Below are 27170 nucleotides of genomic sequence, written 5' to 3' on the forward strand. Positions count from 1 at the left end.
GTGGCATTTTGTATGATTTCTTTTTCCTTTCTTTATATTGCTCTATTTTGCTTAAACTTTACAACAAACATGGAGTTTTTGTTTAAATACAATGGAAGTGATACAAAACAAGTATGTGACAGGTATTCCAAACTAGGAAATTGTGGTCAGTTGAGAAAGGCAAGTTATTTCTGTGTAATCAAGCACCAAAGTTAATGTACAGTAAAGGGATTTTGGAGATTGAAAAGTCACCTTAGGCTGCAGTGGTCATGGGAAGCTCCTGGAGGGGGTGGAAACTTGGGCAGGTGGCTGTGGAACAGCAGAGAGGGAAGGTGGGCAGCAGGCACCCTGGTGCCCCCCAGGGTGGAGGCACCATCGAGGCATCATTGGGAGCAGGCAGGAGTCAGCTGATTGAGAAGAAGCCACCTGGTGGGAAGTAATAGGAGGGAAGGTTAGGATCCTGCCAGACTGGGAAGGCCCTCGAATGCTGATTAAAAGTTCAGACTTTATTCATTGGATCTCAGTGGGAAACACAAATGGTGAAGTAGGTGAGCGTAAGCAATAGGAAGGTGGTGGCGCCTGTAGAGAACTGGAGAAACATTGTCTGCCAAGGAATTGCAGAATCAAAAATTTTCAAAGCACATTTGTCCAAATAAAAAATTGTTCTGGAGGATTTGGCCTAGGGTTGCCAGTTTGGGGACCTTGCTGCAAATCTTGGAGAGCTATTGAAGGTTCCTGAATTGGGCAGGGGATGGGGGATAGGAGGGGGGAGGGTTGGAGGGTGGGTAATAAATTGGAAACAACATGTAGGCTGTGATCTTGAAGGTGATAATTAGATATTTTTCAGTTCAGTTTCACAAAGACTGGCAGGATGGATGCCTGCTGCATAGAACCAATTTAGTAAATGCTTGAATGAATGTGAGAATGATCCATTTTTGGAAGATTAGCCTGAGTGTATGGAGACTGAGTTGGAGAAGGAAGAAATGGATACCAGGTCTTTTCTAACAAGGATGCTGCTACTTTGGCAGGAGGTATGATATAATCAAGTTCTTATTTGGGCAGGAGCCAGGGGTATAGGATAGGAAGAGTAGATGAGAGACATTTTAGAAGAAAAACCATCAGGACTTCTTAGCACTAAATTGCATAAAGGAGAGAAGTCATCTTTTTTTACATAGCCATTTGCAAAAGATAGCTTGGCTCCAAGGTTCAAAGCCTAGGTGATTAGAAGATGGGGAATTCTGATGTATGTGCCAAGCTCATTTTTATATCTGTCAAAGCAATGTTGTGTTGTAGTTAAGAGCATGGACTTTACAGCCAGGCTTTTTGGGTTCCAATCCAGCATATCACTTACTCATCCTGTAACACTGGGCGAGTTACTTACAACGCAGTCTCCTCCTCCTGCAAACTGAGGATGATAATAGTACACCTGCCTCATAGAGTTGTGAGGATTAAATGGGTTCACGTGAGAATTGCTTTAGAATGGCAGTGCTTACTAAGTACTGACAACTAGTAAGTCCCAAAGAGTGACAGTAACGACGATCATTACCAACAGAGAGGGGTGGCTGGGCTTTGAAGTGATACATGTGGTAGACAGCAGGAGGTAGAGAATTAGAGTGTCCGTGACAAGTCAGGCCTGAAACTTGAGATTTGGGAGTTATCCCTGTGGTGGTTAGACGTGGGTTCTCTGAGGTGTATGCAGAGGGAAGACCAGGGGCCTGGGCGTGACCCTGAGCTGGTGTGGAGCAGTGCTGATGTGCTGAGGGTGCAGGTGTAGCAGATGCGCCTTGCCTTTTACCTCTATTGCTAGAGCTCAGACAGTTCTTATACTCAGTCCCAATAGTTATATAAGGTGCTTCCTCCTTGTCTGGTCTGTGACCTTGGAGGACAGACATCTGCACCTGAGGTGGCAGCCAGTTCCACAGGAAGCATGCCTGTCCCAGGGTTTGGAGGACTCAGGCAGAACCCTGTGGCCCACAGTTGTCACCAGCCTAGTCAACCGAGGTGGATTTTTTGGTGCAGATTTGGGGGCTGTGGTTTGTCATTTCTTTGCTGTTACTGTGACTCACTCCCTCTTTTGTAGAACTGTTCTTTAAAATCCCATGAGTGTACTTTCCATTTCATTGTTCATTTGGGGAAAGTCATTCTCAATAAGCACATTCCCAAGTGCAGTGCTCAGTGTTTATTTTTCTTCACATTCTTAGGGCCTAACTTTGCAGTTTAGAAAATTGTATAAATCTGTCTATATAGTTACATGGGGAACATTCCTCTAGATTTATTGGCAAGGAAGGTTGAAGCCCGGGTTTGGAATCCACAAACTAAATTTTAGCCCTAGCTTTTTATTTTCTTTTAAGCAGATTTTTCCTCCTTAGAAAAGTAATTCATGATTATTATAAAAACATAAAGAAGAGGGAGGGGGAAAGCTTTGTTTTCAGTGGTTACATAACATTTCATCATTTAGCTGGGCCATAATTTAAATCATTCTCCTGTGCTTGGACTTTAAGGTTGTTTCCAACTTTTTACTGTCATAAATAACTCTGTGATGAACAATTTTGTTCATAGCTCTTGCCTATATACCTGATATATCCCTGTTATAGATATTGAGAAATAAAATTAAAGGGTATCAACTGTTTAAGATTGCTCATGTGTGCTGCCAGATTGCTTTCCACAAAATTGGTACCCATTTACATTCACATGCATGGTATCTGCAAGTGCTGACTTCATCCTCCTCCGCAGCATCAGTTGTTTGTAAAATCTTGGTCAGTGTGATAGGTGAACAATTGTGTACTATTTTTCATTTCAGTTTGCGTTTTACTAGGGAAAGGTGAACACTTTCCTTCATTTCATTTTTTGTAAAATTCTGAAAAACACAAAAAAGTAAAACTACCCATCCAAAATCCTGCCACTGAAAAGAAATTCCACAAATTAAGAAGTAAATGTCTCACCCCATTCTTCTTCCGCTGCTCAGAGGCTGAGAGTGCTAGCAGGGTCCTGCTTCCTCAGCTGTTTCCTAGTGTTTGCAGGCATAAACATGCGTCATAAACACATTTGTGTTTTCTGAAACCAAAATGGAAAAATTATATAGAAGCTAGTATCATTTGCCTTTCCTGAAAACATTATTTTACAGGGTGTCCCAAAAGTCGCCATACCTAGGGAAAATGGAAATTGTAGCTCAATATACCTGTATTTACAAAATATTCATTACAAAATTTTGTAAAGTGATATTCCTGCCTCAGCCTCCGGAGTAGCTGGGACTACAGGTGAACGACACCAGCCACCATGCCTGGCTAATATTTCTATTTTTAGTAGAGATGGGGTCTCCCTCTTGCTCAGGCTGGTCTTGAACTCCTGACTTCAAGCCATCCTCCCGCCTTGGCCTCTCAGAGTGCTAGGATTACAGGTGTGAGCCATCTCGCCCAGGCTATATTTCTTCTGTGCACTTGCTTTTTATGTCCTTTGCCAATTTTTGAATGTTAGTGTTTTCTTATTTTCTGTAAGAGCACTTTATATATTAGTGGTATTAATTCTTTGTCTATCAGATACTGTGCATCACGAGTTTTTTCCTAGTTTGCCCTTCCTTATTTTTCTTTCCTTTTACTTATATACAGTGGCTTTAAGAATGCCCTTGTGCAGTCAGTCTGTGATTTCTCTTTGATTTCTTCCTTTGCTTTTATTAAAGCTTAGGGAATCTTTCTTTACCCTACCGTCAGTTAAATTGTCACCTCGTCAGGGAGATCGGCAAACTTAACTAGTCCAGATAGTCCAACAGTTAGGGTGATGATGATGATTACTAGGTCTCATATAAACTGCCTACTAGGTGCCAGATGATTTAATCCTGACAATAATCCTTTGAGGAAGACTCAGGAAACTTGAGGCAAAGAGGCTAAGTAACTTGCCCAAGATCACCCAACTAGTAATCAGGGAGTGAGATTCAAAGCAGGCAGTTTAGCCTCAGAATGGTCTTCCTTGCAGGTCTGCGGGGCTCAGTGTCCTTAGTCCCGCCTTCCTCTCTGCGAGACCCTCTGTACCAGAAAGCAAAGAGCCAGTTTGCCCTTTACTCTTCCTCGGACTCCTTGCCAAGTCTGTTGCTTCCGCGCTCCGGTTCACTTCCCCTCTGTGTTCCATCCACTGGCCTTCCTCTCTCAGCCCGACAGTGGCCGGATCCTTCTCCACTGCCCGTTGCTTCGGGGGCTGCTCCACAGACAAAGGTCTTCCTTTGGTTTTTTATTCCTCGCTACATCTTTTATGCTCTTGCTCTCTCGTCCATAGCTTTGTCCTGTCCCCTGCTGTGTTGCTCATGGACCCTGTGTCTTGGTCATTCTATTTACATCGCTGGGGCCAGCTTGTCCAGCACGCTCCTTCCGTTTCTGACACTCACGGAGATTCCGGCTTGTTCCTGACCGCCGAGTCTCACCTCTCAGTAGTCCTACATGTACTTGCCCTCTTGCTTGCACGTGATGACAGTTCCAGCCAGGTGGGTCTGAGAAAGGCAGCCAAGTGTCAGCATGACTGCTGGCCAGCTCATACTTTCTCTGACCCCACTTAGAGATGGATCCTTTATTTGTACCTGGCCCAGGAGGGTTGGAAAGGCTCAAGTACGTGCTGTGTTGACAAACCTTTGTTGGCCCTTGAGTGGACAGGGTGGGGGAGAGGGAAACTCCCCCCACCTCCCAGTTAGAAATACACAAAGGAACAGTACATGAATAAATACAGTGTGTGTCTAATGTTTAACATTGGATCATGAGTCTGTCTCTCCTGTGTCTGTTTAGCATCAAACTTCAGCAATTAGCGTAAGGTCCTGTAGATAGGGCTTTGTATGTTTCACTTGTCAGGTTTTTAAAATATCTTCAGAATCAGAAAAAAGTTAATACATACTAATTGGGGGGAAAATTAAAGGAGTATAAAGAAGAAAGCAAAAATTCCATAATCCTACTGCATATACAGTTAAAATTTCATTTTATTTCTAGTGTGTGTGTCTTGTGGTGCGCACATTGCTTTTGTAGATGCAAGAGAATTCCAGTATCCCAGGCGTAGAATATGTAGGTAATGCAGACACCTAAAACCTTTTCTTTTTCTCCTTCCAAGTCATATGTGTTAGTCAAGTGTATATTAGAACTTCATGGATTTCTACTCTGATTTCTGGACCAACCTTCTGAAAAAGAAGGTAAAATTAGCTAAATGTTTGCATTTCATGAAGTGTGAATTCCGAGGGTCAATAGGAAGCAGACTCTTTTTGCACCACTGGATTTGCTTCTGGGAGGTCCCTGGAGAAGACGTTTCCCTCCCAAAGAGACCTCACACCTTAAGAGATGTGTTTTTTAAGCCCTTGAGTCTCGGTGTGTGAGCGCCTGCCTGCTGACAGTGTCTCTGCTTTAAGGGGGCAGTGTGTGGAAGGAAGAGGAGTAGTAAGTATTAGAAGATGTTAAAGACTTGAGCTGCTTTAAAATTGGAAAGAACAAGGAGAATCTGCCTTCCCTTGGGCCTGTTAATAGGCCATGGCCTGACATTAAAAGAGGAAAAAGCCCAAATTTAAAAAACTGTACGTATTTAATACACATATCTTCAACTTATATACATCTCATGCTGAATTAAGTTTTTCAGAACCACATTTGAAAACATCAAGCAGCCTCGCGCAGTGGCTCACACCTGTAATCCCAGCACTTTGGGAGGCCAAGGCAGGAGGATCACTTGAGGCCGGGAGTTTGAGACCAGCCCGAGCACATATCAAGACCCTGTCTTTACAAAAAATAAAAAAATTAGCTGGACATGGTGGCATGCCCCTAGTCCCAGTTACTCAGGAGGCTGAGGCGGGAGGATCTTTGAGCCCTGGAGTTTGAGGTTGCTGTGAGCCATGATCGAGCCATTGCACTGTAGCCCGGGCAACAGAGTGAGACCCTGTCTCTAAAAAAAACAAAAACATCAAATATATTCTTGCCTTATTTATCCAAGAAGCTTAAACTAGTTTGGAGCATCTGTGGAGATTTGGTTGTTCTCCTAAAGTTTATCTGTAAACAAATAGAAACATAAATACACAATTTGCTCCCAAGTTGAGTTTTTACCTGATTTTTCTTGAGTAGTAAGTAATTCATATGAGTTGCACATACCAAATTAACAGGTGAAGGTTGGAGGATTTATTGCTGCTAAAGTTAACAGCAAGCTGACCATAAATTGCTAGCAGATGTTTTTCTTTCTTAGCCCCTCAGGAATTTTATAGGCAACAATTCTTTTTTTCTTTCCTTTCTGTGGAGCTTGAGGGAAGTAGAGCAAGGAGGGAAATGAAAACAAACTAGAGATTGAGAAACATATGTCTCAGTTTTTACCAGTGCTGGGACATTGTGAATTCAGATGGAGTTGGTCTCAAAAGTTTAAAAAAAAAAATCACAGGTTTTTATTCATGTTTACTCTGTTTAAACCACTAAACATTTTTTTTTTTCTCTTTAGCAAGAAGATCCTTCTAGGAAGAAGAAGCTTCAGGAGAAAAAGGAAGGAAATTTACAAAATTTAAATTGGAATAAAAGCCGAACATGTAGAAAAAACAAGAAAAGGGGTGTTACTCAGGCCTCAAGGTGTGTAATTTTTACCGTCCCTTTACAGTCTCAATCTATTTTTCACTTTACAGTTTTGCATTTAACTATTATCTTTTAGTGTTATTTCACTTATGTTGGATACAGATGAGAGTGTAGGTGATTGTATTTTGAGATTAAAAATATATTTGCAAAATGAACATTTTCCCATTGTTTTTGTTTTGCTAAAAATACCTTAAAGTGACCAAAGTTTTAAGATTTTTTCTGTATGAAATGCTAAAAGCTATGGGAGGTTTTAGTGAAAAAGCATAAGCTGTCCCTCCATGGGAAGCCCTTCCTTCTGTCTGTGAAATGCAGGAACGTTTGCAGAGCAGGAACGAGAGGAAACCGCTGGACACGGGCAGGCCGCCTGCTCCTAGTCGGCCACTGACCCACCAGGGCTATCTGGGGTCATGATAATGACATAGAATTGGAGGAAAAGAAGGTTACCACTCGGGTAGACTTTGCTTCAGTCCTGCAGACGTAGGTTCTTAGCAGCTGTGGGAAGTGAGGGGCCCAGATATTGCACGGCTGGTTTAAAGCCAAGGTTGGTGAGGGGCAGAGGCAGGATTGGAAGCCGTGCACTTTGGCACTCTGTTCTGGAAAGCTTGCTTCAAGGCACGTCCTTTTCCTGAGCTCTCACTTTCTTATCTGTAAATGGAGCTGGACAGGGATTGTGTAGAATCCTGCATTATTGCTGGGGTGCCACAAATATCCCCCTAAACCGAAATGTACATAAATTTCTCAACTTGAGGATTTTTTTCACTGGGTCAGTAGTTGTGTACAAATCCTCCAAAAGCCCCCCAGGTAGTATATAGTCTCCAAGCTTCGATTTCTTATGTTAGGCTTCCAACTCCCTGACATGCACACGGGGGAGCCTCAGACAAAGAGGTGCTGCCCTGCCTTTGCCTCCTGGGATCATGGGCAGAGCTTCTCAGGTCTCCCCTACACTGAGGAGCCCCCTTCCAGGGCCCCAGTGTCCTGCAGAGACGCAGTCCCAGACCCCCTGCTGGTGAGCGGGCACTAAAACGCAGCTGCTGAGCAGTGAGGCCCGTTTCCTGTCCAGTAACCTCCACCCCCCCCCCACTCGGGCTTGCTCTTTTGAGTTCTGGCTTCTAGGGATTTCTCTTTCTTGTGAGCTCTGCTAGATCTGTAAATATAGTTCTGTTAAATTTTTTTCTAGTTCCAAATTTGTGTGGGGAAAGGGGCTCCACTTTGCTGCAGGGGAGCTTGTTGTGGGGAGGGAACGCTGGCAGGCCGCCCGCCCGCACCAGGCCACATATGGTGCTGTTTAGGGGTGCTGGGGACCTCGCCGTCTGGAGCTCAGAGCCAGGGGTTTAGCTCTTGACAAACTCCCCAGCGATTCTTACGTGCACTCACCGGGTCATGGTCAGGGAACAGCGCCAGGGTTTCTTTAGGCTCTGGGTCTGCACTCAGCACACCTCGGGCCATCAGCAAAATGCAAATAGGAAACAACATACATATCCATTATTAATTTCTTGTTAACACTAATATCTGCTCATTGACAGGTCATTTTCCTTATTTAGGCCTGGATTATGTGGACTAAATGATTTGAAAGCTCCAAAGCAGTATTCTGTAGAAAGGAAAACTCAGACCTAGATATGTTCATATACATGTATTTCGATAAGCATTTGATTGACTATAAGGTCACTTAAAAGTATTATATTTACCTGATATGAACATACAGAAAGATACAAAATTAGAGTGGAATTGCACCAATTAAATGTTAGTATACATTTTTAAAAGCAGATTTCTGACACGCTGAAAAAATAAATAAGTTGTTAAAAAATAACTTTCAAGTAGCCCATAGCTAATTATAATGTTTTTGGACCATGATGCCTAAGAAGTAGGTTGTGGTGGTGGTTGATGGATTGTCTATTTCCTTGGCTCTTGTTTTTGTCTATATACTCATTTTTACCTTGATTAGAAATCAGTAAAATCATCCAGTACATCTCCCATATTTGGTCTTCTTAGCTGCCATCCTATGCACCTAGCACTAGGTACTAAAATTGGACCATGTGAAATAATCGTCTAGTTACTCCTGTAGTATTTCCTGCATTTCCACATGCTATTTACGAAATTGTGTTACAGTTCCGCCTTTGAGTCCATGGTGTCGTAAGGTGTTGTTCAACTTTGAAATCCTCAGGGGAAGAACTGTATTCTTTGTAGCCACTGCAGCGTTCATAACAGTACCTGGCGCGTGGCGGTCACTGCTCCTGTCTGAGGAGCCTAAATGAACGAATGAGGATGTATTTAAATTATCTCTGAGTCCCTGCCTCCAGACACCAGGGAGCAGGCTCAGCTATGGAAAATCACATTTCACACGAACACCAAGGAAAATAAGCCACGAGTTTTGGGTTCTGGTCCTGGTCCTGCCACTTATCATGTGACCTTGGGTGACCTTGTGGAGTCTTATTCCTCTCACTGTAAACTATGAAAATAGATTAAATGAGCTCCAAATTAATTCTGGTCCTAAAATGGCAAAGTCCTTTCTCACTGGCATCCCTTTCTGCTCATCGTATTCTCCCACCAGAGCCAGAGAAAGGAGGCCTCAGGTTGTCCCGGTTCACATTGTCACCTCTAGTAAGTCTCATGGAAGGGAAGTCTCCATGTGTACGTGACAACATACGGATGTGGTTTGTGTGTGTGGCTCTTCCAGGCCTTCTGAGCACAGTGAACTGAAGCATGTGTACAATGACTTTGAGAGGCCTGAGCTGAGCGGCGACATGGATGTGAGAAACTGGGGTACACAGGACGACGCCAGGGAGATTTGCAAAGCAGAAGCTGCAGTTGCAAGCGGCTTGCCTGCAGCACAGAGGGAGGCAGGTACGTAACAACACTGAGCTACGAGGGATGCTTCCGGTGGGAGTTTTGGTTCCTCTGGGAAGAATTCAGCGAGAGACATGGCATCTCGATATTATCTCTTCACAGGCAGTTTAGCTAATTAAAGCCCAATTGGAAAGCCGTCAGGGTGAGACCAAACAGCTAAGATTCTTTTGAGCCTGAGTAGGCCTCTAGTGTCCCCCCAGAAAGAAGTCTGGCCATTTGTAATTGTCCTCTTGCATGTTGCTAAAGGAACAGTGGCTGCTTGCTCCAGACAGGAGCCCCTTGGTGAAAGAGAGGAGTAGCCAGGCGAGACAGTGCTACCCCCATACCTGAGTCAGGTGATTCCCGCAGAGCCAGGCTGCTGCCCCGCCTAAGGACTGCTGGGCAGTGTCCCTGGGAGTGGGAGATAGGGGGGCACCCCGTGCTAGGTCCTGGGTCAGCTGCAGGATAGTGAGGGGCTGGAGGGACACTGAATTTGGCAGTACATGTGGCGTGTGGGGTACAGAGTGGTGGAGGTTTGCGACCCTCTCAATCTACACGCACTTTCCCCAGACACATGGCCCACGTTGGTGCACCCAAGCCAGTTAACCGGTTTCTGCCTCTGCCCTCTGGTTTTCATTCCCTTGACACGTGTGTTGCTTTTTATTCTTATTTGGAGGTTCTTCTCATGCACATGTCAATAAGATTTTAAAACTCCTAGCAGACATTTTAATAAATGAGAGGGAGAAAATTACCTGCAAATCTCCAGTCCAAGAGAGCAGCCTCAGTTTTCTTGATAGAAATCATTTGTTATTTCTAGAACAGTTATATTTGGTGGTTGGCCATCTTACCCGAATTGCTCACGCCTTAGGTGGAGTAGACATGGCCCATGCCCTGTTGTTTTCTAAAGTCCCACCATTAGTTCCTGTAAACTCCTTCTTTATTCTTGCTAGGTGAGAGGTGGCTGACCCTATAGCTGAACCTTGTCTTTCTCCTATTTTTGCCTCTCTCCTTTTTTTACAAATGGCATCAAGTTGACAGCTGTTTCAGTGGAACATGACTGCTCTCTCTCCCTTCCCGCAGAGGGTTACTACCAGAAACCTGAGAAGAAGTGTGTGGACAAGTTTTGCTCCGATTCCAGCTCTGACTGCGGGAGCTCCTCAGGCAGCGTGCGAGCCAGCCGGGGCAGCTGGGGGAGCTGGAGCAGTGCCAGCAGCTCCGACGGGGACAAGAAGCCCGCGGTGGACGCCCAGCATTTCCTGCCGGCCGGTGAGTCCTGGGCAGGGATCCAGGCGCTCTCGAGTGGCCCTTCTGCCTGCCCTCCTGAGTACCTGGTACACAGTCTAGATCCGCCTTCCAGCACCCAGGGAACACGTGGGTCTGTGGGCTTTGCTTTGGACTTCACTTTCTTGTCTTTGCTCTCTCCTCCCTCTTTCTTTCCCTCCATCATCATCGTCATTTTCATTTAGTGTCTGTCTTTGACACAGTTCGAGGAGCATCTACATTGAATTTTTCATTTGTACATTCTTTTTATTGTATTGATAGTAAAATATACATGACACAACACTTACCATTTTAACCATTTTTAAGTGCGCTGCCCTGCGGCGTTAAGTACATTCACGCTGTTGTGCAGCCATCACCTCCGTCCATCTCCACAACTTTTCATCTTGCGAGACTGAAACTCTGTACCCAGTAGGCAGTCACCTGCCATGCCTCCCTCCCTGTAGCCCTGGCAGCCACCCTTCCACTTCCTGCCTCTGGATTGGCCGCCTCTAGGTGTCTCGTGTAAGTGGGATGGTGCAGTGTGATTATCTTTTTGTGACTAGATCCTTTCGGTTAGCACAGTGTCCTCAGGGTTCATCAGTGCTGTAACATATGTCAGAATTCTTCTTCCTTTTCAAGGCTACATAATATTCCATTGCATGTATAAACTATATTTGGTTTATCTATTGCTCTGTGGATGGACACTTGGATTGCTTCCATCTTTTAGCTATTAATGAATAATGCTGCTGTGAACAGTACATTTTTGAGAAATTTAATGATACAGGAAAGAGGTCAAAGAAACATGTATATTTCTATCATCCCAAACTAACAGCTCTTAATTTTGTCACATTTGCTTGTTTTTTTTTTTAAAGAAAAAATACTTTACCATGTGTCAGCTCCCCCCAACCCGAGAGAGTCACTGTCCACTGTCATGAATTTGGTGTGTATCCTTGCAGTGCATTTTTTATTTTACATTCACATATCCATCAAGAAAATACAGAATTATTAGTCTTTAACTTATATAAATGGAATCATAATTCAGTATGGCACTCTGCACCTTGCTCTTTTCACTCAGCCTTGTTTTCATATCTCTGTGTTATACAAAGATATAATTCAGCACGGTAAACTTGTTAACCTTTGTAAAAGGAAGAGGCAGTGAGATTGCGCAGTGTGTGTGGCACCTCACATTTGTCAAGCTCACACTGTCCCCACGTGCCCTGTGCGGAGGGCAGGGCAGGTGTCCCTGTTCCCGTCTCCACGTGGAGACAGGCTCAGAGAGGGCGTGGGCTTGCGAGACACCACACAGCAACCTGGGCTTGAGCCGTGCCCCTGCCCCAGAGCCCAGTGCACTCCCTACGGGACACTGGGCGACGGGTGCAGGCTGCGTGCTGGACTCTCCTTCCCTCTCTCCTGCCTCCCTGAGACCTGAAAAGAGGGTCTTGTCTGAGAGACCAGGCAGCAGTGGCCGTGAGAACCTAGCGGTGGTGCCCACAGGCGATTCCGGTCAGCGTTTCCCAGCCTTGTTTTCATTTTTCCCTCCCTTCTCCCCTCAGCCTTTTTAGATGTGGTTTTTCTAGTGCCCCCACCCTCTAATAAGTTGTCAGTACCATTGATAGCAACTGTGTATCTCTGTCTGAAGGCTGAAGGTTTGCCTGACGTGCTAATGTGAGATTTTAAAAATCAGTACTTAATGTTAAGAAAAACTAGAAGTACGGCTTTGGTTGGGGAAAAGCCACCTTTAAAAGAATGGTGAAAATTATTGATGATATCCTGTGCAGTGGCACAGTGCGCAGTCTTTAAGTTGTGTTTAAAGTTATATAATAGGAGGAAAGTGTCCCCAATGTGTGATAAGTGGTATAGGAGACCAAAAAGACAAAGTACATATGAAGTACGATTCCGATTTTATACATATACGTGTATATAAAAAACATCATAAGGAAATATACCAAAATGTTCATAATGGTAGTATAATTGCAGATGATTCATATTATTCTTCTTTAAACTTATGTTTTTATAGATTTCCTACAATGGACATATTCCTTTATAAGCTGGGGGAAGGGACACTATAGTTTATGTAGCTAAATTTCTTTTCTCAGGGAAAAAAAACCTTATTAAAAAGTTACATAATATTGATGGTTTTAACTTTTCTTCATAATGTAACATTAATCCAAAATTCTTATAAAATATTGAGTTAACTTTTCAATGAAAAGATAAAAGGCCTTTTAAAAATTAAATTAATGTGTGAGTATCAGTTGAAAGTGGAAAAAAATTGCTCATTAGGGGCTAATGATATTACAAATCTATGCATTTTAATACATAATATATACAGTTTAATTATACTTTTAAAACTTGTGATGATGTGTTTTTTGTTTTTATTGCAGGAGACAGTGTGTCACAGAATGATTTTCCTTCTGAAACTCCCATCTCCTTGAATCTTTCTCATAACATCTGCAACCCCATGTGAGTTTCTTTTGTTTGTTTGGTTTTTTTTTTGGTTTTTTTGAGAGAGAGTCTGGCTTTGTTGCCCGGGCTAGAGTGAGTGCCATGGTGTCAGCCTAGCTCACAGCAGCCTCAAACTCCTGGGCTTCAGCGATCCTACTGCCTCAGCCTCCCGAGTAGCTGGGACTACAGGCATGCGCCACCATACCTAGCTAATTTTTGCTATATATATTTTAGTTGGCCAGATAATTTCTTTCTATTTTTTTAGTAGAGACGGGGTCTCGCTCTTGCTCAGGCTGGTCTTGAACTCCTGACCTTGAGCGATCCACCCGCCTCGGCCTCCCAGAGTGCTAGGAGGCATGAGCCACTGTGCCCGGCCCCATGTGAGTTTTTTATTTTCCAGTTTTTACAGCATGTTTCACGTACCTCTTTTTCTATCAGGCACTATGTTTCTTCTTTGTGCTTGATTCTGCAGGTTAAAATACGAAAACCTTTTAAAGATTTAGGAATGTTAAAATCGGTTTTTGTTATTAATTCAGAAGGAACAACCCTTCTAAGCAAATACCGTTCACATGGGCCTGTCTCTGGTATCAGGGGTCTTTTCAGTGATACGGCCACGGTAGAAAACACCTCAATTCTAGAAGTAGGAAGAGGAAGCTGTAGTTATTATAAAGACAGGAATCATCTGCCCTTTGCTAAGCCTTGACGTACAACTGAGCTTTGATGATTTGGGAAATTTTGCAGGCACCTAGTAGATAAAACGCGCATGTTTGCGGTTCCACTGGGTGACGATTCCTGCAGCATTGGGCAGAATAAACAAGCACCTTTTCCTGGGTGAGAGAGGAGAGCAGCGTGAGCGAGAAGGAGAGGATTTCAGAGTGAGAAATGTCATCAGGTTTCCTAGGTGCCTGCCTCCTTGTGAGAGGACAGGATACAGTTAAATGGGAGAGTTTGTGAGGAGAGAAATTCGACAAGCGGACAAGGAAAGCCCTTTGTGAACTGGTTTTGTTAGGGGTGGGAAGTAAGTGAGAGACAGGAATTGCTAAGCTGGTGGTGGGCAGATCTGAAACTGCAGGTTACCTTAGTTAAATTGTTCCTACTGTTGTTTGCTAAAACAAGACTTTGCTAGATCTTGGGAATTTAATATTCCTCGACTCTTTTCTGCATGTGTACTTGTACATTTCTAAGATCTGTATGTTTCCTGGAGGAGGACTTCATGTAAAAACTGGATCAGATTTCGTTGTGCAGTATCAGTATTTCCTTGCACGGAAAAAATTGAGTGGTTCCTCCTCTGCTCGCTTTCCCCACAGTGACGTGAATAACCTCCCACAGTACGCAGAGCCCTCCTGCCCCAGCCTTCCCGCCGGGCCCGCGGGCGTCGAGGAAGAGAAAGGTGAGGCGCAGTCCTCGCTGCACATGCCAGCCAGGGCATCGGCACTGTCTGTGTTCCCGGCCGGTGGGCTTGAGATGACAAAGCAGGTTGAGTGGGGCAGGGCCGTCTCCAGTCTGTGCTCCCTGCGTTAGGAAGCACCTGCTCTAGGGACCCTTTGCGTCGACTCTGAGCTCCTCCCTACAGCCGAGACACAGGTGCCCTTTGCCCCGGTACGGTCCCACAACTCACCTTGTCTTGAAGGCCTGTTGATGTGGCCTTAGCAGCCGCGGGGACCAGTCTTGCTCCTGCTCCAGGGATGAGACTGAGAGCTGGGCCCCCTCAGACCTTCTGCAGGCGGGAGGACAGGGGCCTGGGAGTGCGGAGACAGGAGTGGGTTGGAAGGAAACCCCACTCCTGCCTGGGGTCTCTGATGGGAGGTTAATGCCAGTTCCCCCTCGTTTTTCTTCTCCTTTCCTCCTCCTCCTCTTCTGCCTCTCCTTTGTCTTTGTCTTCAGTCTCTTGTTGTATCCCAGGGCTTCTTTCCTGCCTAACCAGGGTCAGGAATTGTGGCAGGATAAGCTGATTTTTACCCTCCATAGCTTTAACACACATACTTGCTTTTGCTCTTATAAATTAATGCTGGATGTAAACGCTGCTCTACACAGTGGAGAGTTTTTACTTTGCAAGCAGAAGGCTTCTGTGATATTCCTTGGGTACTTTTGAACTTGTCAGATTATCAACAGAAATATCTGTGAATTGGAACTCATGGTTAGTATAGTAAAATAAATGTTTTCAATTAAAAAATGTTAAATTCAATAATCCATAATTTGCTGAGGCAAGATATGGGGGTGGTTTAGATGGGACTACCTTTTTTCTGTAATGGAGAAGAGGTGGGATGTAGTTAATGGTGGGAAAAATAACAAAGTGTGTCAAAGCAGATACCCTTTAGCTCATGTTCTCTTTCCACTGTCAGCTGGAGATTTATGTGCAGCCTAGTGTCCTGGCCCCGGTTTGTATGCTTCAAGTGCCTTTACCTTGACCTCATTAGTAATCTGCAGTTACTTTTGATCACCTATTTATAGTCTTTGGTTAGGTCCTAAAGTCACTTAAAAAGTAGATCTTGTCCACAGTCTATTGTCCACAAGGCCTAGTCCCATCACCTTTGTACTCCATCCCCTCCCTCATAGCCACACTTTCCTTCTCACCCAGCTGAAATGGCCTGATCTATTGTCACCGTCATTTCCTTGACTCACCTCCTTTTATTGTGTTGACCTTGCAAGGCCACAGTCGTGGCTTTGCCCACTTCTCACCTGCTCCACCTGTCCCTGCGCAGGTGCGTGGAGCTAGAGAACAGCATTCACACATGCCACCGGCCTCTCCCTGGGATTCGACTACTCACTGCTGCCCTCCCACCCTCCTCCTCCAGTCCTCTGCCTTGTTCTCTTTCTTGCTCTTGATTCGTTTTCCTGGAAAAGAGAAGCCATTAGAGACCTTCAGAAAGCTCCCACTGTCCCATGCACCTGTCCTCCACGCCGTTCTCTGCTTCCCTCCTGTTGCAGCCTGATGAATCGTCAGTGCAGCCTTTCTCTCCAGGGCCCCCTCCTCCTCCATCATTGGTTGTTCTCTAATGGGTCCTTCCCATCAGCATGCAGATATACTGTAATACTTCTCATCCTTAAACAGCCAACAATAGCCAGAACACTCCCTTTCAACTCACTTCGCCAGCCGCTGCTCTGGTGGTTCTCTGCTCCTGTCTTTAAGGGACTCCTTAGAATTCTCTAAGTTTGCTGATTCAAACTCCCTGCCTTCCATCTCCTACCCCAGAAGCCCCTGTAATATGGCATTGGCCGCTGCCACGCCTCTGAAACGGTACTGTCGGGGTCCCCGGTGATTGCCACGTTGCTAAGTCCTTGGTCGGTTCTGTCTGTGGTCCCCCATGTTGACCAGCACAGACAGTAGATGTTCTGTTCTGGCCGGTAAACCTTAGGTTCCTGGTTCAGTTCCTCCCCATCTCCCCCTCATGACCCTGGAGCCCTCCAGCACACAGTCGTTGGCACTCAGCTCTTCTCTGTCTGTGCGCACACTCCCTGGGTCATCTCATCCACTTTCAAAGCTTTAAGTCTCTCTTACACCCTGACAACTCCCAAATTTGTGTCTTCAACCTGAGCCTCTCTCCTGAACTCTAGTACTTAGAGCTGGACTGCTAGTTTGACATCTGCACTTGGGGTCCAAGAGGTGCCACATCTGGATGCTTGGTCATCTCTTCAGACCTGGCTTCTCTTACAGTCTTCCTGCCAGGCAGCATCAAGGGGACACCTTGACTTTCTCTGTCTTGTGCCCCATATCTGATCCATTGCCTTATTCTGGTGGCCTTCTGCCCTCCAAATGTATCTAGTGTCTGATCACTTCTCACCAGCTCCATCATAATCACTGTGGCCCGGCCGTCCTCTCTCGCTGGCATCATCACAATAGCTTTCTAACAGGTCTGCCGGCTTCCACCCTCACCCCACCTGACCATGTGTTTTGAACACCACAGCCAGAGTGATCCTGTTAAACATCAGGTCACATCACTGTCAAGAACTGGGAAATGCTTAAGATTTTTACCCTACTTAAAAAGCGGACAAGTTAGCCGGCCACAATTTTGTAGAAGCTGGCAGAAGACAGGAGACTCCTGGGTCAGAGACAAAGGACTTTTAGCACAGCAAGAGGCATGAGCATCAGCACGTTTATGTCAGCTCTGCTTGTCCCGACTCCTGTGGGGATGACACAGACAGAAAGGAGCCCTGAGCATAGGGAACCCACGTCTCTTATAATGGGCAGGAGACATTATCTTTATTATGTTGGAAATTAAGCAGACTTGCCCCTTGCAGCAAAGGGAGATATTACCCCTGTCTCCTGAGGCTTTGCCTAACAAACATCCCTGGAAAGAGACGGCAGAATAAAGGCAGCCATGCTGCTGCTTGTGAGAAGTACAGAAGCCAGAGAGACCTGTATGAAAGTGTCTTACAACGTGCACACCTCTTGTTTCTGTGTAGCCTGGGCTTCTGGTAGATTTTCCTATGAGTAAACCATTCCATAAATGGTTATCAGTTAATCTGACTGCCACGTAGGACCAAATCTGTTTGATTTATCTCATATAACATTTAATGTTGTTGTTATCAACATGACCCTAAGCAGCAGGATGAGGCCACCCCAGAGTGTGCACCTGGGCCGTGCGCCAGAGTCCCAGACCCAGCCAGCTGAACACATCCCGTGGCCACAAGGGTCTGTGGCTTTCACTTAAGTTTCTGTATTGATCTTTCCACTTGGTCAGAGGCATTACTCCGGGTACAGCGGGGTGTATTAGTGACTGCGTAGACTCCACTTCAAAGAGAACAGCTGGGGCGATTCTGTCGTCCGTAACCACCCTGGCCAGTGAGCTATTACCGTCACTTCAGCTATTATCATCCAATTTCATACCAGCCTTTTCCAGTTGGGTGGCTCCCTCATAGTGATCCCTGCCCATGGGATGTGCACGAACAAGTTATCCTTCCAGGAAGTACCCCTTGTGTCCAGTCTGTGACGCTGGAAGTGTCGCCTTGTCTGGTGCACGATGGGCCCAGGCAGCAATGGTGGCAGTCTGGGTGGTGCAGACCCAATCAGCACCTGATGCCAGTCAGTCTCAGCAGAGAACGAGCCTTCACCAGGGACCTCTCCCCGAGTGGCTCTGAGGTCTCAGAAGCCAGGGTCCATTCCCCATCTCATAGCCCAGAGAGCAGTATCCTTCCTCTGCCAGCCTGTAGCTTTCAAGTGGCAGACCAAACACCTGGGCCGTTGGCAACAGCCTGACAGTCAGTAAAACACTGCAGGGTTCATCAGGGGAGAAGTGACCAGAGCTACGAGAACTGCCTGGGGTTCTGCCCACTGAGCAGAGCGACCGTGGTCCTTTTTGGTTCTGCATGGCTGGCGCTGAGGGTGGGCAGCTACGGCATCCTGACAGTGTCAGATTTCAGCTTAACCCAACCATCAGGGAGCCGGGCCCAGGCATTTAGGGGAACCTCAGGCAGTCAGGGGCCCCACTGAGCCAGTAGTTTTGCTTTAGGTGGCAGAGTGGGGGCTAAAGTCTCCCCAGAGGGTAGCTGCCATTTTTTCACATAAAGCCCACGGGGCCAAGTCCCTGAGCATCAGCCTGTTTGCATCAGTTGCCCTTAGCCCCAGGTGTCACAGGTGACTCAGGCAGCCCTAGATGGATGCCAGCATACACAGTAGGTAGCGTTACAGGAGAGGAACCCTGAGCTTGGAGGCCCCAAATCTTTCATAATAGGCAACAAGCATGCCTGCCCTTTGCTCCAGAGGGAGGCACTGTATGTTCCAAGGCTTTTGCTTAGCAGATATCTGGGAGAAGACAGTCGGGAGCAAAGGCCATTGGTGCCTCTGCTGGCAGGATGTGCAGAGACGGGAGAGAGACTTGTCTTCAAGCAGTCACTCTGCTCAGAACCTTCCATGGCTTCCCATCTGACTCAGAGCAAATGCCCAAATCCTTACAGGGTCCACAGACTCTGTCCTCTGCTCATCCCCACTCCTCCCCTCCTACCCCTCCTTCCTGGCCACGCTGGCGTCCTTGCTGTTTGAACTCACCTTGCTTCAGGGCCTTGCCGTACTCTGCCCGCTGTTTGGCGTGGGCTTCCCTCTACCCACTTGGCTCACCTCTTCACCTCAGTCACATCTTTGGTGAGCTATTCCTTCAGCGAGGCCTTGGACCGCCCTGTTTAAAACCTCTGTGTTCACCATAATAGCACACAGAGCATCTACTCTGCTGTATTTCTTTTTTCTTTTGTTTGCTGTTTGTCTCTGCTCACCCGAGTGTAACTTGTTCACTGCAGCCTCCTTGGTGTCTGTGATGGGGCCTTGCGGAAAGTAGGCCTCGGATACTTCAGTGAATCTCATCTTGTCCAGGTCAGGAGACAGTTGCTCACCATCTGAAGCGATGGTCAGAGCAATATGCTGTTTCACCGTTAAGTCCTGAAGTAACATTCCGAAAGGCAGAAGCAATCTACACCTGTGGGTGATGTTGGGGGAGTGTTTTCTGGAGGGAAGCGCAGTCGAGTGAGTGTTGCACAGGGGTAGGATGAGGGCCGGGTGGAAGATGGTGGACTGAGCCACCTTGTTCTCTTCCTTAGGTCTTTACTCGCCCGGAGACCTGTGGCCCACCCAGCCGGTGTGTCTGGCAAGCAGCTTAAACTGCACCCTGGAAAGCAGCTCGCCGTGTGTGCTGCAGGAGCCCGCCCCGGTGCACAACAGGTACAGCCTCACCCCCCGCAGGGGCGCCCTGCTCAGCCGGAGCACTTGCAGCTGGAAGCTGAATTCGGTTTGTTGGGTATTCCTTACAAAATGAGGGCCAGGCTTCTTCCTCAGTGTACTTTAGCTGCCTTTTAGAGTTGTGTTGTGATGTCTTAGAAAATTACAAACCAGGCATTGAGAGAAACATGAGAAGAAATAAAACTGGTAAAGCTGGCGACCATGTCATTACTTCCTTTTCTTAAATTGAAGAGATGATCTGTTCATACATTAGAGGCAAATTCGAAAAAATAATCACTCGTATTTCCTCTCCCCTAACATAGGAAAGATTTCCATTTTTCCATGGCTTTGCTCTTGAACACATTTAAAATTTTGTTTTCTTTCTTTTCTTGTTTTTTTCCTTGAGGACAATAGCTTATATTCTGGGTACATTTAAAATTTTAAAAGATCAGATAGTTTAAGCATCGAAAAACAGTTACACAATGGCAGTTTCTTAAATTTGCTGTTTGATATTAATATGCCATTCAATTAGTGAACCCTGAGAAAATGTTAGTATCTTTATTTAATCACAGAATCCATTTGAAGGAGTTTTTTGTTCAGCTAATTACAGCAGTATTTACTATCTAATTTCCATAATGAAAATCCAGTTTGCAACAGTGATCAGAGTATCATGAATTATAGTCCTTATAGTTGTGACTTCCCTAAGGTGAATGCTGGTCTTGCTCTGAGTGGAAAATAGACATTTTCGTGTTCAAGTCCTTCTGGGTGTTTCGTCCACAGTGCTAATAAAGCCGCAGGCTTGGATTCTGTCTCTAGTTAGCAGACATGATGGCAGAGGAAGTGTGCTCCTGGTCCAAGCCATCCATCCTGCAGGTGGAGCATCATTGGTGATGAGCATTTAATAAGTCTTTGATTTTATGACTCGAGAAAGTACATCTTTTATTTCCCCAAATTGGGGAGTTTGTAGTGATTAGGAGGCAGGGCAGTAAAACTGTTTTCCTCTTTCTTTACTTGATATGTTGACATCCTATCCTGTTTCTGAAACTAGACCTCTTGATTTTTTTGTCGCAGTTTCATTGATTGGAACGCAATGTGCGAAGGCCAGTTTCCCAGTGTGTACTGTCCATTGGAGTTGAACGATTACAATGCCTTCCCAGAAGGTAAAAGCTATGAAAACAATCCCAGTGCCATTCTTTTATGCTCAGCAGGTCAAAGCAGGAAGTGTGGGGACTTACGGCACTAACCTGCAGGAGAGTGTGCCTTTTAGCAGTGAGCAACGTTGAATGAACACATAGTAGGCTGCTAAATGGCTTCAGGTGGATCCAGTTGTGCCTGCCATATATAATTTTATATAGCCCTCAAAAGCCCTCTAAATCTGGGTATCTGGGGGCTTCTACAAGTAACCCTAATTCATTTAGTCCTTCACATTAGGTAGAATTGGGCTGTTTGCATCTATGTGGACCTACCCTTGTGGGTTGTCCATTGGGAGGCTGGGACTTTCTTTAGTTGTTTGCTGTTCTTTTTAGGCAATCAAGTCTCACATGAAATAGAAACATTTACCTGCTGGTTCCTCGTATTCTGACTCCTCTGCCCCTGGGTGGTGTTGCAGAAGGAAGGAAAGGAGTCTGGAGGGGAAATTGTGGAAAATTGCAGATACGTGGGCTCAAGCATCTGTAATAATAAATAAATAAAGATACGAGATTTCCCTGATCAAATGGAAAATGCTCTTGTATGTTACTGTCTGATGGCGATTTCTTCTACTAGAACTCCCTTTTCAGGGAAGGGATAAGCCACATAGGATTCTTGTCTAGATTTTGGTGCATGCATTACATTATGCTAACCACCAGAGGGTGCTTCTGTAACTGTCTTCCTACAATTGTGAGGCTTCATGTTTATTATCTTCTTATTGGTACCTAAGAAGTGCTTGCTTTTGGATTGCTTTATCAGCCCCTACAGTATATGTGCAGGTGGCTGAGGGTGGTGTGACAGGTAATAAAAATTTGTTTTAAGGACTGGTAAGCATCTTGACACCATTTAAGTCTCTAGTAGTATTTTAGCATACTTGGTATAATAGAAAGATTCCCATCAAATGATCAAATACAGAAAAGCCCAGAGGAAGACCTTCTGCACTGAGGGTTTCCCAGGTGGTGTGTCTGATAAAGTTTTAGCCTTGAGAATGACAGTGAACAACATTCCTGGTCCACACAGAGGGAGAATTTTAACTTGTCAATGTAGTAAAATTTTGACAGCTGTTTTGCCTGAGAGTGAGAATTCATTGCTCTCCATGAAGATGTTTACCTATGTTGATGTCTCCTGTTCTATGTAGAAAACATGAATTATGCCAACGGCTTCCCCTGCCCTGCCGAAGTTCAGACAGACTTTATTGATCACAACTCTCAGTCTACCTGGAACACCCCACCCAACATGCCTGCTGCCTGGGGACACGCCAGTTTCATCAACTCTCCGGTCAGTGTTGCCCGTCCTGTGCTGTGAGCCGCAGGGCAGCTCCGAGTTGTTGCTCGTGCATCTTTAATCCTGGTCTCGACTAGCGTTAGCACGGGGTCTGGGTCAGCCGGAGCCTGGCTTGTTTCTTGTAGATCACAGGAGCCGGGGCTGGCCACCCTCTGACAGAACCTGACAGTAGTCAAACAGGGAGAGCTTGCAGACACTGACATTCTAGCCACCACAAATGAAAGATGTCCCCAAATACACCAAGTGGTGATCATTTGTAGATAAAATTGCACATCGGCCAGGAGTCCTCTGCGATACAGCTGTATTTAAATGGACTTACTGACCTTTCCATCTGTGATAAGAGATGAAATGAAAGTCCCAGGAAGGTGAGTGGGTGGCAAGTACCTGGGTCCTGAGAGTGCCACCCCACTCCTGCTACAAAGCCCAACATTTTCCCCTTTCACATCATGTGACACTTTTCCCCTCGGTAGATAAGGGCATTTGGCCTGTGGGTGTGTTCTTCCTTGGGTTGCAAATAAGGTTATCTATTTAGATGAGGATTTCACCCCCGCCCCCCCATGTTGAGGGAAATGGAGTTAAAAGCAAGCCAGATCTAATTTGAGGATAGTTTGATAACTTCCCAGTCAACTTGGATTGATACCTGTGTGGTATCCACTGGTGTATATTCAGTCTCAGCATTGCTTTCTAACACAACTTTGTTGGTTTTTTTTTTTTTTTGTCCTTTTTTCCCCTCCCCGTTTGCACTTCAGCCCTACCTCACAAGCACCCGAAGCTTGTCTCCAATGTCTGGACTTTTTGGTTCCATTTGGGCCCCGCAAAGCGATGTGTATGAAAATTGCTGCCCCATCAACCCTACCACGGAACATTCTACTCACATGGAAAACCAGGCCGTCATGTGCAAGGAATACTACCCAGGGTTTAACCCATTTCGTGCCTATATGAACCTGGACATATGGACTACCACAGCAAATAGGAACGCAAACTTCCCGCTGTCTAGAGACTCCAGTTACTGTGGGAATGTGTGAAAAGCATTGGATTTTTAAACAATGTGAATAAAGAGGCTTGTGTTTTGATTGCTAGTGTAAGCTGGTTGTTGAGATAGATTATGACATTGGTGGATATTTTGGCACTTTTATATGAAAATAAACTTTTTTTTACGAAATCTGGGTGCTCTATTTTTTTACCCCTTCGTAAACCAGTGGTGGAAACTAAGCATCCATATGTCATAACTTTCGTAAGTCAAGTTAGACATGCCAGATGTTTTGAATCAGAACAAGGGCGACTTCTCAGAAGGTAAGAGTTGAGACGGGAATGGCTGTGGTCCCTTTCTCCTCCCTGAGCATCAGAACCACCTGGGAGCTCTCAAAACATGCAGTTGCTCGGGCGCCATTCCCAGAGATTCTGGCTTAATGGATCTGTGGCTCAGGCAATCAGGATATTTTGAAAACTTCTCCATGATTGTAACTTGCAGCCAGCGTTGAGAACTGCTGGAAGCCCAGCATAGCAGAAGGTCGCTGGCCAAGATGGACTCTGCTCAGGTGTGGAGGGGGCTTCTTTCTGGTCCTCGTGCGTCATGGCTGCTGGGGTGAAGCAGAGAGCCCTGGTGCTATTCTCAGTCCCAGTTATGGCGAGGACTGTTCCCTCCCCTCTGTGCCAGTCCTTGGGGACAATAATAGCAGCAGGGACATACTGGTAAGTGTATGGTTTACTTCCCAGTGAGCAGGCTTACCCCGATACAAGTACTTCGGGGGAGTTAGGTAGCTGATGCATGTTTTGCCAGACCAGTTTGTAACTGTTTGTCATTGATTCAAAAGTCCATATTATGGTGGAATTATCTATTTGCATGTATAAACTTTGAAAACATTTTTAACTTTTAATAAAAATTTCTTACTTTTACATTTTGTTTTGTCGTTATTGGAAATTCAGGAGGAGTGATTTTTGAGTGGAATGCTGGGTTTGCTTGCTTTGTGTTTATTTCTCTTTGCCATGATTATGTGGGGACAAGGTGAAAAAGTGTATTGTAAATTTGGGACTGCCCTTTTGAAGGGCCTCCAAGTGTTAACTTAAATAATCAGTGACTGAAAAGGAGACAGTCACGCTAAGTTGAAGTTTATTAAGCCAAGACCTTAAGGATTTGCCCAGGAAAAGCACAGCCACAAAGTATCTGTTGTGGACTGGGCTGTCCATGGAAGAGGCTGAGGATTTTGAAAATGAAGGAAAAAAGGGGGTGCACGGGAAAAAGGGGTGAAGGAGGTGAGCAGTGAGGCGACTGATGGTATTCTTGTGGCTTTGTATTTGGTGTCCAAATTACATAAGATGATCATTCAAAAAAGAGGGGTGGGGTAGAGGAGGTAAGTAGTCCATGTTGTGAATCTCAGAGTGGGTAGAAAAGTGATCACGTCTGTTCCTTGATTTGCATCTGTGGAGATGCTGGTAAGTCGACATGTAAGAGTTCATTCAGGCTACAGTCCTAAGGTTATAATTGACATGCACTCATTTTATAGGGGCTGTATATCTTGAAGGGGTTTCTTTGTCATACTTTGAGATGGCTCCGGGCAAACAGGAATATGCTGGAGAATCTCTGTTAAATGCAACCAGGCGCTGCCTATTTGATCTGGGACAGGTCTGCAGAGAGTGTGGACCTTAAAGGTCTGAATAAAAACATGTCCCCGAGGGCTGTTACTGTGAAGTTTATCTGCACTGCAAGACCACCTTGCCAGCCAGGCTGCCTTTCTCCTTCTACCTAGTCCAAAGAGAAAAATCCTGTTTAGCCATTTTTTAAGCCCCTTTATTTCTTAAAAGAGGACCCTTGTACCTCATTGGGGACAGGATGGTAGTGCTTGTGTGACTCACTTCTCAGGCTCCGTTCTCCCCTTTGGCATAATGAATTTTGGGGAGTCCTGAGATTTTTATTTTTCCTGTACACAGGCATGCACAGCTGCTAGGTTAGAATCCTGACCTGGGTGAAGCAGGCTTCCCCTCGCCCTGCAAGGATTGAATAATACTAAATATAGTTTGGTTCTAGGTATATACCCAAAGGAATTGAAAGCAGAGACTTGAACAGGTTTTTCACACCCATGTTGATGACAGCATTATTCACAATAGCCAAAAGGTGGAAACAGCCTAGATGTCTTTCAACAGTTAACTGGATAAATAGAATGTGACATATCCGTTCAATGGCATATCATTCTGCCTTGAAAAGGAATAAAATTCTAACACTTGCTACAGTATGGCTGAACCTTGAAAACATTACGCTAAGTGAAAGCCACTCACAAAAGGACAAATACTGTATAATCACTTACATAAGGGACCTAGAATAGTCAAATTCCTAGAGACAGAAAAAGAGTGGTGGTTGCCTGGGGCTGGAGGAGGAGGAATGGGGAGTTAGTGTTTAGTAGGTACAGTTTCAGTTTGGGATGAAGAAAAGTTCTGGAGATGGGTAATGGTGATGTCTGCGTTGCTGTTAGCGGGAATGTGAGACATTAGATGTAAGATCTGCCTCTGTGCTATTGTCCTCTAATTTACTTTTCTGCTTTCATTGATACCTCAGTTCCCCGTCAGGAAAATATGGGAAACCAAAATAAGATTTTATTCCACTACATAAACAAAAGAAAGCAAAAAACCTTCACTTTTACTGGCATATTATCTTTAGCACTAAGAATAAAATAAATACGGAAACTAGATGTTTTTATTCACTTAAAAAGTAATTACTGAGTGCCTCCTAGGAGCTAGGACCTGTCCCTGGGGCCATGGGTACAGCAGAGACCAAGACAGACAAGGTTCTGCTGCCCTGTCACATTCCAGGAAGGACAGGGAAGAAACAAGATTGGAAGAATATTCCAGATATGCACGAGTGCTGTGAGGGCAATGAAACGTGAAAACAGGGAAGATGGCAGTGGGTCCTTGAGTGATCAGAGAAAGTCTCTTAGAGGTAAAAAGAATGACAAGAAAGCCAGTGTGCCTGGATCAGCAGGCACAGCTTTCCAGCAGAGGAAACAGCAAGTGCAAAGGCCCTGAGGTGGGAGTCCAGTGTGGCTAAGGCCTGTTGAGCTACGGCCACCTCCATAAGGCCTTGCAGCCATGGAAAAGCGGATGGGTTTTACTCGAAGTGCAGTGGGAAGCCATCGGAGTGTTTTAAGCGAGAAACAACGTCATCTAAAAAATTCTTAAAAAATCAGGCAACAGCTGAGTGCAGAAGGGGTTCTGGGAGTTCAGGAGTAACAGTAACACCCACCAGAAGTCAGCTGCAACAGTGAAGGTGATGGGGAAGGATGGGTTTGTTTTAGTATGTGCAGCTGCGGGATGGCGGGGTGGGGTTGAGGGAGAGTAGCAAGGCCAAAAACCCCCGCTGGGCCTATGGGAACTGCGTCCTGGTGGAGTCACCGAGTGGGAGGAAGAGCATTTGGGGAGGATCTGGCGGGAGGCAGAGGATGGGAGACTTGGCCTACAACCAGGTGGCGGGTCGCAGGCAGCAGCGCAGATCTGACGCCCTGTGGAGTTTCGCGCTGGAGACAAGCGGATCGCCTTCGGTTCCTGGCGGTGTTTAAAGCGAGAGGGAGAGGCCTCCTGGGGAGGAGGAGCGCGCGGCCCGAGCCGCGGCCCCCTTGGGCGGCGGAGCGGGAGAGGCGGCTGCGGGAGCAAGAGCCGCAGGGATGCTCATGCGCCCTGGGCGTGGCGAAGGATGGCAATGGCGTCCCTGGAGCAGTCGCTGGGTCCCTGCGGACAGGGGTTGAGGCGAGGACAGGAGGTAAGCCGGGGCCCGAGGCGTGGGCTGTAAAAGGGAGCTGCAATGCAGGGCAGCAGCTGGAGGGGGTGTCTGTGCCCGGGAGGGAGGAGGCCGTGCCCTGGGAGAGGCCTCGTCCGTGGGAGCCACGTGCTGGCACTGCGGCAGGAAGGCGTCGCCCACGGGAGCCGGAGTGCCAGCGGTGTCTCTCGGGGCGGGAGGAGAAGTAATCGGCCCCCCCAGTTTCAGCTGGGTGCGT

General features: G+C 45.9%; 1 protein-coding gene across 3 annotated transcripts in view; it reads left to right on the forward strand.

The window, feature by feature from the left end:
* Positions 1-23350, forward strand: part of TMEM131L (transmembrane 131 like) — a 154488-nt gene extending 131138 nt beyond the window's left edge. For all 3 annotated transcript variants that reach the window (XM_045552137.1, XM_045552138.1, XM_045552139.1), the window contains exons 27-35: positions 6418-6542; positions 9220-9386; positions 10449-10634; positions 13010-13088; positions 14378-14460; positions 19599-19719; positions 20788-20876; positions 22043-22182; positions 22938-23350. In XM_045552137.1, coding sequence (XP_045408093.1) covers positions 6418-6542; positions 9220-9386; positions 10449-10634; positions 13010-13088; positions 14378-14460; positions 19599-19719; positions 20788-20876; positions 22043-22182; positions 22938-23213 — 1266 coding nt within the window. In that variant the 3' untranslated portion in view covers positions 23214-23350. The remainder of the gene's footprint in view (positions 1-6417; positions 6543-9219; positions 9387-10448; positions 10635-13009; positions 13089-14377; positions 14461-19598; positions 19720-20787; positions 20877-22042; positions 22183-22937) is intronic.
* The last annotated feature ends 3820 nt before the right edge of the window (positions 23351-27170 follow it).

This window comes from Lemur catta, chromosome 5 (assembly GCF_020740605.2).
Source record: "Lemur catta isolate mLemCat1 chromosome 5, mLemCat1.pri, whole genome shotgun sequence".
Classification (NCBI taxonomy): domain Eukaryota; kingdom Metazoa; phylum Chordata; class Mammalia; order Primates; family Lemuridae; genus Lemur; species Lemur catta.